The 17,768-nt window shown below is 36.4% G+C and overlaps 1 protein-coding gene across 3 annotated transcripts in view; it reads right to left on the minus strand.

The window, feature by feature from the left end:
* Positions 1-1,190: 1,190 nt before the first annotated feature.
* Positions 1,191-17,768, minus strand: part of LOC149576073 (kinesin-like protein KIN-12A) — a 34,666-nt gene continuing 18,088 nt past the window's right edge. For 2 of the 3 annotated variants that reach the window (XM_089816236.1, XM_089816238.1), the window contains exons 8-16: positions 6,783-6,878; positions 5,880-6,025; positions 5,635-5,784; positions 5,387-5,516; positions 4,142-5,302; positions 3,911-4,009; positions 2,916-3,068; positions 2,003-2,827; positions 1,191-1,687 (exon numbers count right to left, since the gene is read on the minus strand). In XM_089816236.1, the coding sequence (XP_089672362.1) occupies positions 1,343-1,687; positions 2,003-2,827; positions 2,916-3,068; positions 3,911-4,009; positions 4,142-5,302; positions 5,387-5,516; positions 5,635-5,784; positions 5,880-6,025; positions 6,783-6,878 (3,105 nt within the window). In that variant the 3' untranslated portion in view covers positions 1,191-1,342. The remainder of the gene's footprint in view (positions 1,688-2,002; positions 2,828-2,915; positions 3,069-3,910; positions 4,010-4,141; positions 5,303-5,386; positions 5,517-5,634; positions 5,785-5,879; positions 6,026-6,782; positions 6,879-17,768) is intronic. The other variant, XM_089816240.1, reaches the window with a different exon arrangement.

The raw sequence follows: 17,768 nt of genomic DNA on the forward strand, positions 1-17,768 counted from the left end.
AGCTAACAATCCAAACAGAACAGAAAAATAGTAAAGATCAAACACCAAGAACATCCTAGGGGAAAAACCCTAGCCTAGCCGGCAGCCAACGCTTCTCAGAGACTCCATCGCTTCATCCAGCCATCAGTCATAAATTTTATCCTGAATGTATTTCCAATTCCTATCCTTTCACTGTCTGCAGACAAATGCATTAATTACATTAAGTATTTACCTCTATCTGTACAGCTGTGACATTTTTCTTTAATTTAGTTTTAATTTTTAAATGTTCAAAACCCCAGGAAAATTCCCCTCATCCAATCACAAATTGAAAAATGTACAAAGAAAATAATTATTAAATAATTGCAACACTAACCTTAGGATTCGAAATTATTTTGATTCCCAAGATTAATAGGAATGAGAATCTGAGAAAATTAAATAATCTAAATATTAAAAAAGGGTTGATTAAAGAAAAAGCTCTGGTTGTGACAAATTGGGACAGATTTAGTAGGTAGGATTATAAATCCACAAGAATTCATTTAGATTTTCGCACTTATTTTTAGTGGATAAGACACTACAGAAAATATATATAAAGTGCCTTATCTAGAATTGTAAAAAATTTTGACTTTTTACACTAGACTAGTCTAATCCTAGTAGAGAGCATTAGAATCATAAATTTATTGATGCAGATTGGGAAGATGACTCAAATAGATGGAAAGTTAATTGTTAATATCTCAACGTAATTTTCACTCCAATATCTGATATAGCCGGAGGAAATTGAGACTGAGGTGAACATTCCATTATCTCGATGTAATTTTCACTCCAATATCTGATAGAATAATATCTGAACTTTTTGCAACATTCTCAAGTTTTTCTATTTTCATTTTGTATTTTCACTCCAATATCTGATAGAATAATATCCTGTAATCTTGTATTTTCATTTTGGCTTTGGATCTGGTACGAAGTTGTACCACTGTCTATCTCACCTAGATGCATCTGAAACCATTGAGATATGGTGAAGAAGTATGGGCATCAAATCATCACACTCCAAAAAGTTGAAGTCTCTCTGATCTTTTTATTGCAATCCTATTTATAAATTCCAAAGCCCCTGCTACTGACAAGTATATACGCAAAGCTGTAAAATATGGGGGTAAGAGCAAATTCCAAACCCCCTGGTCACAAATGAAAGTATACATAGAAAAGAATTATGAATCTTGTTAGACACCCTAAAAAATAATTTTGAATTAAGTAATGAATGGTAATGATTAGAGTGTCTCAACTGCCTATTGTACACCTGAAAACATATACATAACAAATTTATCCACCTTGATAACACCTGCTTACAATAGAGGAAAGAAGAAATTTTCTAAATGTTGCAGGCATCGTATCCAAACCAAGAAGGTTTATCCATTTGCAAAAACTCATCGTGCTCTTCAAACTCATGAGGAAAATGTTTATCCGACTCTCCATACGACTCTTGTTGGGCTTCATGGGCGGCAGAATCTGCCTCAAGGGTGGCATCATCCGCATCCGGAAACTCAAATTTTACCCGTTCCGCAACTTGGCACATTGGGCATACGGATGATTTGTGTAGACGACTCTCTAGCAGTCGCTGGTTCAGTGTGGCAATCTCTGTAGCGTGCCTCCGCTTCAATTTCTCAATGTCCCGACGCAGAGCCTCTGCATCTTGTTCGCGACGGGAAAGAGCATCCTGCACATTTAGGTAGAGCACATCAATGACAGAAAATTCAAAGAACAAAAGAGACCGAAAACATTGGAAACAAAACGCATTGCATTGTGGAATCCAGAGAAATCAAATTATGTTTTAACTGTGGAGATCTCAAATGTCGTAAAGTAAATTATGCATTAATGTTCTCCCTGATTTACATTAGTTTAATCAGAAAACCCAAAACAGTCAAAACCAAAATAAATCAAACCAAATTAGCACAAATCTATATACGAAAGCAAAATAATAAATTATAATGAAAACAACGGCACCATCTGGGTTGAGAAATATGCAACTCACTTCAGCAATCGATACAGCTTCCTCTGCATCTTTCAGCCGCACTACCAACTCGCCTGCTGCTTGAACTGCATCTACTGTATCACTCAATTGAGCTTGCAATCCATTTATCTCCTCTTGCAGCATTTGACGTTCTTGTTCTCTGTCAAGCTTCAGAGCCATCAATTCCGCCGATTGAGTTTCAATGAAGGCCAGTTCTGCGCCCTTCATTCCAGTCATTACAGCAGCTCGTTTGGCATCTGCTACACCTTCTCTAATATTACGGTGCTTCCCACGTAAAATCATATATTTTTCTTGCAACTCTGCATACTGGTCTAAAATGCGTGCATGTGCCTCCATAGCCATCTGCAATGCTTCTTTCAACTCTCTAGCACACGTTTGCTCACTTTCCAATTCTTTCTTTCTTTTCTCAGCTAAGCGAGTAACAGAATTAAGCTCCGCTCTTAAGTCATCAACTAAAGAGATCCATTCATTCTCCCTTTCTGTCCATTCTCGGTTCTCCTCCTCCCATTTCTTATCCGAAAGAGTGTCACTGATTGCAAGAGGCACCTCAGAGATGGTACAAAGAGCTTGAGAAGTAGAAGATTCAATAGGTTCAGGTCTCTGAGATTTTGTTACAGACATCCTTAACTTTTTAGCAGAAGTTTCGGTACTTAATTCCAAGTAGTACTGTAACTGTGTTCGCAGATTCTGCATCTCTTCCATTAATGCATCCCTTTCTCCTAACTCACAGAAGTTTCGGTACTTCTCAAGTTCCTCCAAAAGACGTTTTTCTTCAATTTTTGCTTGTGTTACCTCCGGGTGGTTCTGATATTTCTCTTGTAATAACTACATTTGAAACAAAATGATCTTAGATCCAAATGGTCAAAAGATCTATTCAGCCAAATTCCAGTTTACATGCAGAAAATATAATCACCTTGTATTCAAATGCCAATGATTCCAATTCATCTTTTCGGTAGTCCTCAGTTGTGATGGCACCATCAATAAGGCTTTCAAGGCGAGCAATTTTCTCCTCTCTAGCCTGCTGTATCAAGGAATTGCATTCTCTTTCATGTTTGTATTGGTGAACCTGTAAAGAGTCAAGGCGTCAAATGCAGAAAACAGTTAGCCACATCACATGAAATGCTAGGATATATTTTGTCTAAGTTTATGTTTTGTGTTGATGTATTAACATGAGTTCCAAACTAATATTGCTACGATTACTGTGAGTAGACTTTCAAGCCACCAACACCCAGATTACACCTGAGTAGCATGTGGAAAGGGTAGTTGAGGTGGGCTAGATTGTGGCAGGATGCAGATTCCACAGACATCTGTGGCCTCATCAACAAGGATGAAATTAAAGGGGTGGTCAGAGTAAAAATTCCAAACATAGGAATCAGTTTTTATAGAGTTAGGACAGTTTCAATTACATTCTACATGGTTGCACAGAGTACCAGTAATAATGTCTTTTGAATTTGAACTTGGCATACAAATTGTCAGCAGTCCATTAACACTTTTAGAGAGAAATATTTGACATTCAAGTGCCCCTACTGTCCTCATATCATTCACTGCCCTTCCTTTTGGTAATCATGACTACTCAGTATTCAGATTTATCACATCATTAGGATATGCATTTCCGTAACACATAATCAGCGCTGTGGGCAAAACGTATTCATTGTAATTATCTTACTGTTATGGAAGAAGCTAAAAGCCATTGATAATTCTTCTTTATTGGCTATCTTGGTTTCATCATTTGGAAACAGACGAGGATCAATTTTAATGTAAACCTATGCAAAATCTGACGATATATGAAGTTTGATTATCTTATTATTTTAGAAAAAGATAATTAGAAAACTGGCATTTTCTTTAAAACTGGTTGGACAATAGCATGAAAGTTTATACAGCCAACATAAAGCACAAGTGTCATATTACCAAGCGATTCAGATGCTCAATTTCTGCAGCTTGTTTGTTGCAGACTTCTTCTAGGGCCATCTCTCTTCTTATAGAGCCAGCTAAAACGCCCTCCACTGCCTGAATCACCCAAATATAAACTAGCAATTAGTTCACATCTCGAATCAATGTCCTTCAAAATTTAAATCCCGAAAACATTCAACAAAAATATACTTCAAATATAAAGCATTTGCTCAGATTCTAAAGTTATACTTGAGTTACTTGTTTAGGTCGTCTAGAACTTCTGTTTTGTTCAACAGGAATTAGCTGCCATTGTGATTTATCTTGTATGTCTCCTCTATCCTCCAAATCAATTTGCTTGACAGTATCAAGTCGCTGAGAAGAATCATGAAGGCTTAAAGAAGTTGCTGAAGTGAACTCGCCCTTTGGGGAAGTCTGTATGGCTTTATCAACTTTGTCAATCAGTGTAAGTGGCATCTTATTCAAGTGTTGGAATGAAAATCTTATGGAAGATTTTCTTAGAACTGAACTTTGGTGGTGGTGGTCCAATTTTTCAAGGCCACGTTGAAGACTAGCAGCCAATTGATCTGGCATAGAAGTTTCGCTTATATCAGACTGAATATGTGAACTCTTTCTTACAGAATGTTCAAAGGATAAGTTCATAGCATCAGATCCATGTGCATCTGGAGGAGATAAAGTGGATTTGCGGAGTGATTTGTTCACACTCTTCCTCGCATGTGGAACCCTTGGTGAGACACTTAGAGGTGGAGACTGAAGGCTTGGGGATGATGGACATGGTACAATGCTTAATGTGGGAGATACAGCTTCCTTCTCCTTATTAACATCACTATTTTCACCATTTGTGTCATGACTGATAGAGTCTGTTTGATCTGTATTTGAGCATACTTGCTTGGTCATCACTTTACCATTGTTAGTATGTTCATCACATGATAATTTTCCCTCTGGGAAAAACACAAAGTCATCCTTACATACTTCATCATCCACTGGGACACGCGGATGGATTTCTGAAACCAAACAGTTTGGATGGGAAGTATCCCCAGTTCGATGACTAATGTTGAGTTCAGCTTGAGGTTTAACATCAATGTTTTCTCTTTGGAGACCATTTAAATCAGTTTGCATTTCCTCCTTTTCACTACTGCTTGAGGTTCTCGAGCCCTTTGTGGATTCATCATCATATGTAGATTGGGACGACCTCTCCATAGAGACTCTTTCCACAGCATCCTCATCTATTTCCATATCTTCGTCACTGTCAGTATCCATATGGGATAGTGTCAGTGGAGCGAGACTCATTCTGAGAAGGTTTATACTTCTACGAGCATTCCATCCAGTTGAGTAGCCACCATTACCCACAGGTTGATTATTATCTTTTGATTTCATTCTCAGCAGCTCATCCTGTTAAAAACAAGGGAACAGTCAAATTACATGGAGGTCTTAAACCTTAGTTGACAATAAATATTAGAGTCAAACATTAAGTACCTTTAGTTGGCGTATTTGATCCCGCAACAAATTAACATCATTCTCGGTTTCTTCATTCACAACAGCCTTGTTCTTTATGGCTTTAGCACGCTGGGCAAATCTTAATGTACTCAATGTTTCGCTCCTACAACTGCCCATTGATGATTAACAACAAGATGAGACCAAATTTATCATTGACATATATTAGCATCCTCTTTCTGCCAGTATTTAAGAATATCATAGCTTGATCGATGGAAAGATGCATTTACCTGCCTGCTGGAGATATGGCACAAACCATGGCCAACTTGGCATTCCCACCAAGAGATTCTTGCAACAAAAATGTTAACCTTGAGTCACGATATGGAATATGTCTCTGCTTTCCTGTTTGTGAAACTTCTGCTAGAATTTTTATCAAATTCCTGAAGTTGAGCAAAGCAGGTCAATATTCAGAGCAAGAAATTGTAAACATTGTTGGCAGAAAGAGAAATGTATAACAAGGATGAAGAAAGTATACCCAAGTTGGGAAAGTGAACGGTTAATGTTTCCTGCTTCCTTTAACCTCTCTCCAGCAGCACCTGTCAATTTTTGACGTTCTGATCCAGCTAGGTCTACAAGATTAATCCTACTGGTTCTCAAACTACATACACCATCCGAGAGGCTCTGGAAAAAGAAAATGGAGTAGTCAATCACTTTTTTATTTTGAGCATTAAAAAAATTCATTGTGCAAATGCCTTGTCACTTAGAACCCTCACATGGTTATCACGTACTTTCAATATTAAGTTTAGGAGTGAAAGCTTCCCACCATGGCTACTCGAATAAATACAATTTAAAGCAACCTTCTGACCTACTTGAAACTTCTATTTTCCAGGCATGCTTGCATTTCTTGGAAAAGAGAGGACTAATTTGTAATTCTTCAAATTGGAAATAATCAGCTCCTAGTATTAAATTAGGTTGCATTTGAATCATAATGTTTGAGAGTCCAAAGAAATGTAAATATATCTGTGCTTTTAAGTTGTGAAAAGAATTCCAACCAACTAAATAATAATCTAAAGAACACTATGTCTCTTGCAAGTTCATAAACCCACACAGTCAGCTACAGGATTTAAATATTTAAAAAACTGGAATGAATGTTTCTGTCCTCCCTTTGCTAAAAGAAACCCACAAGAATCAAAAGACATCAGTTGAGAAGACCTCTTTACTTCATTTACGTGTTCTCTAATTTGCAGAAACAAGAGACAGAGACCTATTTTTAATACCAAATAGCATGCACTTATTACTGCATACGGCTGAGTTTTGTACACATAAAGAACTTTCATGAATGTGCATAGCTTATGGCGATACCTGCATGAGTAAAAAATGTTTACAATTAACTTTCATTAATTCTAGATTTCTAACATACAAAGAATTAAAAAATTACCTTGCATCGAGATTCAAGCACACAAGTGAACACACTATGAGAACGAGAGCTTTCGGCATTCATACTCGTTGCTCCAACTCTCCTGTTTGCAAGTCCCTGTTGAGAGGTATGTAACTATTAGCTAAAAATAAAGGGAACACCAAAAGTAATGGTCTTGATTAACTTCTAGGTTGTAGTGACTGCGTATGACTCAAGTAGCATGACTGATAGCATTTGAAATGTAACTTAACATTATTTGTTGGCTTCACGGAGATGGATAGAACGACTCATGTAACTTGTGGTTAACATTATTCAGATTTTGCAGATGAAAATTAATAAAATTAATTCATAAGTGTGTTGATGGAAGAATATCTAGTGCTCTTACATCTTGATATCCACTACAAATGCAAAGTGCAGGATGTGACCATTTCAGATTCCAAATGAAAAACTAAAGAATGGAAAAGTAGAAATGCTATGAAAGGGAAAAAATTACAAGAACAAGTACACAAGCATGATATTCAAAATGGGTATCTCCAAACACAGGATTTGGATTCCTAGGAATATAGTCAATCACACCATATAAGTCGGGATTGAATTTGTAAAAATGACATGAACAAATTATTTCTGTAATGAATAAATTATATTACTGTTCTGAATTTGCTCAGAAATAAGTTAAAAGTAAAACTCATCCAACTGGTTAGTAATCTTAAATCATGTCAAACTGGATGAATTGGAGTAAGGAATCTGCATTTCAACTACAACATTTAAGGCAGGATTGAGCTAGTAGAACTTTAGAAGGGATATGAACAAAAAATTTCTGCAATGAACAAATTATAGCACTGTCTCAGAAATATGTTATTCAATCTCATCCAAGAGGCTAGTAATCATAAATCATGTCATGCTGGAATCAAACGGAATAAGAAATCTGCACTAAAGGTCAGATTTCCCATGCGTGACTTCAAAGTAAATTTTGTTGACAGACAGACAGCTGCAGATTGAAATGGATACAATGCGTCATATTTCTAACAAAGAAAGGATCAGAAAAACCAGGCATGCATTTAGGTATAAGATACACGTCCTAAACTTGGTCAATGGCACTTGAAAATTCAGAATATATAGTTAAGATGCCTGGAGTGCTGTCTTCCAACAATTACTGTTGAAGTTGGTAGCTGCGCTAGATATCTTCAGACATCTGTTATTTTGATCACGAGTCTCTTTGTTGGTGACATCTTCACTCAGCTGGAATTTATTCATGTGTGGCTCCTTATAATAATCAAGTTCTTGTTCTTTTTGTTGCTGAAAGAGTTTTGCCTGGGCATCGCTGTTGAATGACTTGGCGTCATTATTTTTCGTATTGTTGCTCATATCCGTCTTGGCATCCAACTTGGCATCATGCGTGACTCTTTTGGTTTCTACTTGATGAAAAATATTCTTACCATGCTGGGAACATTCACCATCTAAGTAATTGTTGATATGTAGATGTAGCTAGGTTGGATCCCTTCTAGGGCTAACCTAGTACACCTAATGGGTAATTGGCTTGTCGGCCTTAGCCATGTTGCTAATGAGCTTTGGCATTTCAATCCTTAATTGGGTCTGGCCGTATATGGTCAATTCATGTAACTTGCTATTATGTAACTATGCAAAATCTATTATATTGAGCAGTGTAACTTGTAATTCATATGTCTCATCCTATTCTTGGTGTCAAAACTACAAGGCCAGCTGGAGGTCTATTAAGAGCCATTGATTCATATATATGCAAGGTCATTCTTTCATCAATAGAAAATGAATTTTGCGATGTACAAAATTTGTAGTGTGCTCGGGGGTGAATGATAAGATATTCATCTACGATTGGGAAGGCAATCGACCCAATAGTTTCTCTGTGGTTAACGAGCACTACCATAAAATTAACATGGTATCAAAGCTAGGTCTAGTAAAGATCCTCAATTAGAATAGGAAAATTAGAATTTCTTATAAGAATGTGTAGCTAAAGAGCCTTGGAAGATGTGTTGGTGTTTGCATTTTTTACTCTCTGCACTATAACTTTGTGATGGCGATTATATTTTGTGGATTGTGAGAAAATTTAGGCAATAAAGAGATGTATTTTATGAATGAATATTGATCATGAATTTTATGTAGTCAATATTAATTCATGTTATAACACTAGGAATAGTGTATGTTCTAAGCATTGACCTATATAATTCTCCTCATGAATAGTTTGATTCTATGAACTCTTGCTAATCTCTCCAAAAATGCTTCCAGGATGGATGAAGAAGCAATGGAGAAGACAGATTACACACAAAGTCATGCAAGCTATAGAAATGAACATGGGGATGCTTCTTGCAGCCATGAGATTGAATTGGTGGCACATAACTTCATTAAATGGAATGAAGCTATACAGATTGTCATTGTGATTAGTGTCTTCAAAGAGGAAGAAATGATATTCAGAGGGACACTATTTAGTTGCAGAAATCAGATCCAGAGGGAGCTTGAGTGGTAGATGTAGAATGCCAAGTCCTTTGTAGAGGATAAGCAAGCTTGTGTAGCAGCGTGACTACAAAGCTTATTGTTGGACTAACATTGGAGCCAATTTCCTAGTAATCAAAGCAATGAGAATGCTTTCCCTATTGAGAGGGAGCCTCGACTAAGTGGGAGACTCAACTTTTAGATGATCTTTTACATGTTGTTAATGAGTTCTTCATGATGCAAAAGTTTGAGGTGAAAACCCTTGTTAATGAGTTATTCTTTGTGAGGGAGAAGTTTGAGATGTGATCCCTTGTTAATGAGTTCTTTGTGAGGGAGAAGTTCGAGATGTGATCCCTTGTTAATGAGTTCTTTGTGAGGGAGAAGATCGAGGCACAATCTCTTGTTACTGAGTTCTTCACAAGGTAGACGTTTGAGGTGCAATCCCTTCGTAATGCATTCTTCTTTGTTTGAAAAGTTTGAGGTGCAAGCCCTCAATATGTATTCTTCTTTGTTTGAGAAGTTTGAGGTGCAAGCCCTTGATAATGTGTTCTTCTATCAGAGAAGTTTGAGGTGAAAGCCCTCATTCCATCCTCTACAAGTAGGTATGGTGGATCCACCCTCGCAAGTAGGCATGGTGAAGATCCATTCTTCTCTAAGAGAAGTTTGAGCTGAAATCCCTCATTCCATCCTCTACAAGTACGTATGGTGGATCCACCCTCGCAAGTAGGCATGGTGAAGATCCATTCTTCTCTAAGAGAAGTTTGAGATGAAATCCCTCATTCCATCCTCTGCGAGTAGGCATGGTGGAGATGCATTCTTCTTTGGGAGAAGTTTGAAGTGAAAGCCCTCGTTCCACCCTCTGCGAGTAGGTATGATGGATCCATCCTCTGTGAGTAGGCATGGTGGAGATGAATTCTTCTCTACGAGAAGTGTAAGGTGAAAGCTCTCATTCCACCCTTTGTGAGTAGGTATCGTAGATCTACCCTCAGCAAGTAGGCATGGTGGATATCATGGAAGAAATTCTATGATGTAGCACTTTTGTTTATTCACCCTTTGGGAGTAGCCATGGTGAAGATCATCACATTTCCATGATGAGTACTTGTGTTTTCATTCATGGAAGTAGCCATGGTGGTTTTACTTGCATTTCATGGGAGTAGCCATGATGGTTGTTACTATGTGTAATGTCCCCACTAATAGGGTTAGTTAGGGACAAGTAATACTTGCAAAAATAAATGTTAAAATCACAATAATAATAAAATTAACTATATTATTCTACCCTCTAAGTTAACCCCAATCTTAAGGACATCTCTAGATCGGGCTTCATAACTCATAGCTACTTTGTCGTCATCTTGGGAGTGCAACCCTTAAGATTCTTCTTGGACGAGCATCCTTTATCCAAGGCCAACGACATATGCATATGTTTGACAACATCAAAATATTCTGGCAACACGGAGAATTCTCGGCCATGGTGGTTGGTTCAAGGTGTTAATACCTTGCTACCCCCATGCTTCAAGTCTTATAATTCTCCTAATAGATTAATGTATTATTACTCGATAATCGGCCATGGCGGACAATGGAGATCTTAATATCTCCATGCTCCATGCTTCGATATCAAACCTCGGCCATGGCGGACAATGTAGATATTAATATCTCACATGCTCCATGCTTTGAGTTCACATTGAGATCTTAATATCTCACATGTTCCATGCTTCGAGTCTCATTAATATCCATGGTGTTAACCCCATGAGCTAACACAATATTATCCACAAGTATTGTTCATAAACAAATTCATAAACATAATTAAACAAATATAATTCATAAACATACCTTTCTTACCTTGTTTTCCAAGAGTTGCACCCTTTCATAATACAAATCCTTTCAAAAGTCACAACACTTAATAGTTATAATCCTTTCGAAAAGTCACAACCCTTCGTAACTAAAATCTTTTGGAAAAGTCTCAATACTTTATAATTAAAATATTTTTAAATAGTGTCATGTCCCCACTCTAGCTCAGTCTAACAGAGACATGTGAGTCAGCTTATTATGGGGTCTTGTAGGCTGGCAGCGTTGGATAGAGACCCAGTATGGTTATTCAGTGTTGGGGACTTGGTTTTCTGGTGGGTATTGATCAGTTGGGTGACGTTCCTTGTTTTTAGGAGGCAGTTCCTACATTTATGGGGTTCATTCCTACTTTTTAGGAGGTATGATCATGCCCAGGGCTGGGTTTCCATGAGATGACCCTTTGGCTTCAGTTTCAGAGGGATAGGGCTTGTTTCCTAAATTTTAGAAGCATCCTTAGATTTTAGGGATGAGACTGCCAGTGGATCCTTGATTTTCGACTTCAGTCACAGACAGGTGACAGGATGATTTTATGGTTTGTGATGTCAGTTGGGTAGTTTATGGCTATTTGGGTTATATTTTTAATATTTCCTAAGTTAGCGTTTAATATTTAAATAAGGCTAAGTTAATAGCCATTTTGGAGTAATAAGGAAATTTTGGCCTCATCTGGATGCATATCCCATGTTATGATAGCTCGTTGGAAAGGTCTTGAAATTCTCTAAATCTTCCTCTTTGGTCTCAGGGCAATTCGGTGAGCGGATTTATTACTATGGTGGAAAAGGTCATTTTCTAGTGACATGGTCATTTTAAAATAAGATCTAATTCATTTTTATAGCCAACGCCAATTGGGGGTCACTTTAGGGTTCGAATTGCTTTGCAAGGGGTTATAAGGAGATGGGCGCCATTTCTCATGATTATGCATATTTTTCAAACACTTCTTTTCAGATTTGCTCTGCTTGAGCGATTTGCATTATGGGACGCAAACCCCAGGGTAATTGTTGGCTGGGACATAACCCTCAGCAGCATTGGGTATTGGTTTGTCAGTAGTTTCAACAGTATTCAGGAGGAAGGTAGACGCCACTTCAGCTTGGGCCTACAGTTTGTTTTGTTGGGCATGTTCTTTGGCGTATGGGAGGTGAATACTAGCAGTCGTACACTGCCATTTCTTGCAGCCGTACTTGCAGTCGTACTCTATCATTTGCAGCACTTGGATACATAGAAAAATCGGTTACTCAACAGCAGAATCTTGCATCTTATCAGCCCGTTCTCAGCAGCCAGTTGTGGCGTCATTGTTAGAGAAAATGTACTGGATCTTTTATTTGGCTCTTTAATTCAGAGATCTACCTGGTACGATTTGTATCAACTCTGACTTTACTGCATATTGTTATTTATTTTCAGACTCTTTTCTTGCCATTTGTTACTTCTCATTTCTATGTGGCATAATCATCAAAAACACAAAAACAAACAAACTCTTCTGCATTTCCGTCTAGTTCTACAAAAAAACATTAATAAACAGGAAAAAAACAAAAATAAAATAAATCTACAGCAAATTTGCAGCAGAGATCCATCAGGGATCTTTCAAATAGTCACAACTATTCATAGTTATGACCCTTTCAAAGGTTCACATCCTTTCAATATCATTGACACCTTTTCAGAAAGTTGCTTCCTTATTTTCTTCATATTACTTTCCTCTTCCATTTTTCCTTTTGAACTCCTCTCCTTTTCTCTTCCTTTTCTCCCCTCTCTAAAATAAACTCTCCTCCCTTTTATATCTTAAGTTTAAGGAGTCATATCTATTTGTTAAACATCTCTTGAATTTTCATTAGATTTAGTTAATTTATATTATTCTATGTTATATTATTTATTTACTTACTTAAATGTGTTTATTTTATTTATTATTAAATTCTATTTAGAAAGTTAACATACTTTCTACAATATTGTCTCTTGTATTTAATTTAATTTATTTCTTTCTTTACTTATTGAATTTTTTAAAAAAGTTATTTAAAATATCATACTAAATATTATTTTATTAATAATATAGATTAAGTAATTATTATTTCCTTGGTTTATAGTTTAGTATTATTTTTAATATAACTTTATTATTTATTTAATAACATTGTATTCTCTAATTATTATTAAAATTCTATCTTAAAATGGGGATATGAGACTATGTAACTCAAATATGGAAGGAATCCTCCCTAGCTAAGAGACAATGTTGATGTGTGGCTAGGTTGGATTCCTTCTAGCCGACCCTACACCTAATGGGTAATTGGCTTGTTGAGCTTTGTCATGTTGCTAATGAACTTTGTCATTTCAATCCATAATTGGATCTGGCCCTATTTGGTCAATTCATGTAACTTGCAATTATGTAACTAGGCAAGACCTATTATATTGGGCAAGATCTATATGAATGTAACTTGTAATTGATTAGTTTGATTATATTCTTGGTACCAAAAGTACATGGCTGACTGGAGGTCTATTAAGAGACGTTGATTCATATATATGCACGACCATTCTTGCATCAATTGAAAATGAATTTTGCGATTTACAATATTTGTATTGTGCTCAGGGGTGATGATAAGAGTTTATCATCTATGGTTGGGAAGGCAGTGCATTTGATAGTTTGCCTGTGGTTAACAAGCACTACAATAAAATTAATAGTAACGTTGTATTTTCATATTCTTTATGAGAGTCAATTATACCATGGAGGCATTGATTTATTCTCATTGTGGTTTTCTAACTCCCCTTCATTTGTATTCATAGGGTCTATTTTTGGTATTGTGTGTCATTTCAATATTATTGCAAGAAAAGACAAAAAGCAAGTGCTTCTTCCTTGTTTTTGAGTGTGTCAATGATGTTGAAGTTTACCTTTTGTATACGTTCAACTCTGATAAATGTGAGCTAGGATTTTCACCTAGATAATACATATTTCTGCTGTGTATTGTGGGTTGCTAGCTTGTTTGGGTATTGTGAGCTCCTAGCTTGGTTGAGTATTGTGAGCTGCTAGCTTGACTATGTATCAAGAGTTGATAGTGTGGTTATGTGCTAAGTCTTATTGAGACTACCATTTGTCTATGAGAAAGAATAAAAAAGAAGCATTGAAGATAGAGAGACTCGTTTAAAGTGATCAAATTGTAAAATGACTTATTGATTGACTAGTTGAAGATTACAATCATAAGCAAGAATACTAGTATCTAAATAAAGTATCTATCTTTTGGGTGTGGCTAGTTTTTCCCTCAAGGAGGGTCTTCCCAACATAAATGATGGTGTCATCTGATTTTTTGGTTTTTGATATATTGAATTCATATTATTCTGGTTCAAAACATTAACATGGTATTAGAGTAGATCTAAGGAATTGATTTGAACTAGAATAGGAAAATTGGACTTAGGAAGATTTGTGATGACTAATGGGTGTCAAAAATGTTGCTCGATGGATTATTGAATACTAAGAAATCCTTGCTAATTGCATGTTAATGGAGATTTAAGAGAAAGGACCTATTCAAATTGTCATTGCAATTAGTTTCTTCGAAGAGGAAATGACATTCAAAGGAAGACTATTCAGCTACAAAATTTGGTTTAGAGGGCTTGCATGACAGATGTAGATTGCCAAGTCCTTTGCAGAGGATCAGCAAGCTTGTGTAATTGTGTGACTATAAGCGCTCGTTGTTGGACAAACTTTGGAGCCAATTTCTTGGCATTGTGATAATCAAAGCTATGAGAATGTTGTTGTTACTGAGAGAAAGTCTCGACACTCAGATGATCCTTTATGTGCTCTATTTAACTGTTCTCTCTGAGGGAGGAGTTTGAGGTGAGATCCCTTGTTCTTCTCTATGAGAGAAGTTCGAGGTGGAATCCCTTGTTAATGAGTTCTCTGTGAAAGAAGTTCGAGGTGAAATCCCTTATTCTGCACCCTCTCGGAGCACCTCTCGAAGTAGCCATGGTGGAAGTTATGTATGTGACTTTGTGACTTTAATATTCTTTTTTTTACTATTTCACCCTTTAGGAGTGGCTATGGTGAATATTGTTATGTTGAGATAACAATTTATATTAAGAAAAATATCTGTGATGAGATATTTTGTTGATATTCTTTTTTGGTTGCAGCTATGTGTTATTGTCATATGATGACATATTGTAGATCTCTCTTGCTAAGAGGGCGTGTTGAAGTTGGTAGCCACGTTGGAGATCTTTGAACATTTGTCATTGATCACGAGTCTCTTTGTTGGTGATGTCTTCACTTAGCAAGAATTTATTCATGTGTGGTTCTTTAAGGCTTATAATAATCAAGTTCTTCATTCTCTTTGTCCACTGAAAAGTTTTGCCTAGGCATCGCTATCGAATGACTTGGCATCATTATTCTTTTGTATTGTTGCTCATAATCGTCTTGGCGTCTTGTAATGTCCCCGTTTTGGAGGAGTTAATTATTTATAAAGTTATTGATAAAAAAATATATTACAAGGTAGCTTTATATTTAATTAAGTGATATATCTTATAAAGTCATTAAATAAAATAATGTTCTAGAGGTTGCTAGAAGGAGCAGAGAAATAATTAAAAAAAGAGGCCGACCTATCAAGGAAAAAAGAATAAATAGGCATTGAGGGCTCATTGCCTATCATCGAGATTTATTATTGATATTTGTTGATGTGCATTGTGGAGCCTAGGGTTTCTGCAAGTAGTCACAATTGGCCATTGAGAACAAAAACTCTCAATTGGTACACAATTTTGAGGGTGTGAAAGATCACCTGAATTATTGCAGCTGTGGGAAGGATATTTCAGTCCTTTCACTTGTGCTTAATTGCTGGTTTGGAGTTTCAAGTGGAGTTGCACTTTCACCATATCATCTTCAACAGTCAATCTCTAGTATCTGATCAATCCAGGTTCTTCATTTCAGTTTGTAGTTGTAACAAGTTCTCAATTGTATACAGCCAGTTAGGGTTTGTCTGTAATGTGCCATGTCATAATGTTTTGGTGCTGAAAATTGCCATATCATTTGTAAAAACATTTGGTTTTCATTGAATGAATACATTGGCACTATTATTTCCTTATTTCAGCAATATACTTTAGTAGTGTATTAAATTTAGGGTTTTGTTTAGTGGCCAATTGAAAAGGGTCATTACACGTCTAGCTTGGCATCAAGCATGACTGTTTCAGCTAGGAGCATTCACCGTCAAGTAATGTTGTTATTGAAGTTGGTAGTTTCATATTCTTTATGAGCATCGGTTATATTATGGAGGCATCCGTTCATCCTCCTAATTATTGTTGTGGTTTTCTAACTCCCATTCATTTGTATTCACACAATCTATTTTTGTTATCGTGTGCTTTTTCAGTATTTTTGTAATAAAAGACAAAAAGTGAGTGTGTCTTCCTTGTTTTTGAGTGTCAATGGAGCTGAAGTTTTACCCTTGTATACATTCAGCTCTGATACACATGAGCTGGGATTTTCATCTGGATGATACATATTTCTTCTATGTATCGTGAGCTGCTAGCTTGTTTGGGTATTGCTAGCTTGGCTGCTAATCAAGAGCTGACAGTGTGGTAATGTGCTAGGTCTTAGTGGTACTATCATATGTCTATGAGAAAGACTCAAAAGGAAGTATTAAAGATAGAGACACTCATCTAAAGTGATTAAACTGTAAAAGGGCTTATTGGTTGACTGGTGAAGACTTCAATCATAAGCGCAAATACTTGTATTTATTTTGAGATTTAAATAAAGGATCTATATTTTGGGTGTGGCTGGGTTTATCCCTTGACTAGGAGGGTTTTCCCAGAATAAATAATGGTGTCATCTGTTTGCATGCTTTTCTGGTTTTCTGTATATTGCATTAGTATTATTTTCGTTCAAAAACATTATCAATTACATCTCTAAGGTTCTCTCCAAACAACTGCTAACATTTGCATGTAAACAAACAGAAAAAAAGTCATTCTTAAATTCTTTGCCACAGAAAAATACCAACAGTCAAAGCATTTTCTTTCCAAATTTAGGTAACTGATGGAAATAATTTCATACACAGAGACAGAACATTCTTGAAAACCCAATCTTCTTTTTTTGTTCGAGGCAACCAAACTTACAACAATACAAGGAAAAATCAATGTGTTGTCCCATTCATAAGAACCACAATTGTTAAACTCTCTTCTGAATTGCCCTCAGAAGAAAGTGGTGCCAAGTTTTGCAGATCTGTTTTATGTGATTATTAAGAGCTTATTGCTAGTGCTAACTGTTGTTTTTGTTTATTTTGTTGATAGTCAGTGACCATTGGCATTAGTTACCAGGTCTGCTAATAATAATCCTTGTGAGGTGTATATATGGATTTTACATTATATCAGTGCCTGCTACATCAAATCTGCTATGATATTTATCATATTTCCATCATGTAAGTTTATATCAGCCAACACTATTCAGCTCTACCTAACAGAATTTTTAACCTTTGTGGATTATTGGATCTACTGTTTCATTTATGGTATTTTAATAAACAAGGGTTCCCCAAATTTGTTAGTGTTATTGTACTGCTGACCAGCATCTTATTCATTGGACTTTGGCATCTACATTTGTAGTTTACATCTATTTCTGGGAAAGTGGAAACTGAACAGCACTTTATTCTAGAATGTGAGGCCTACAAGGATAGCAGGGATAAGTTTGCGGATACTATATGTGACAGTTCTTGGCATAACCTGTTCAACGAAGAGTACATTGAGCAATTGGGGGGGCTC

Source organism: Cupressus sempervirens, chromosome 1 (assembly GCF_028749045.1).
Source record: "Cupressus sempervirens isolate cs-2001-9-10 chromosome 1, ASM2874904v1, whole genome shotgun sequence".
NCBI classification, from domain to species: Eukaryota; Viridiplantae; Streptophyta; class Pinopsida; order Cupressales; family Cupressaceae; genus Cupressus; species Cupressus sempervirens.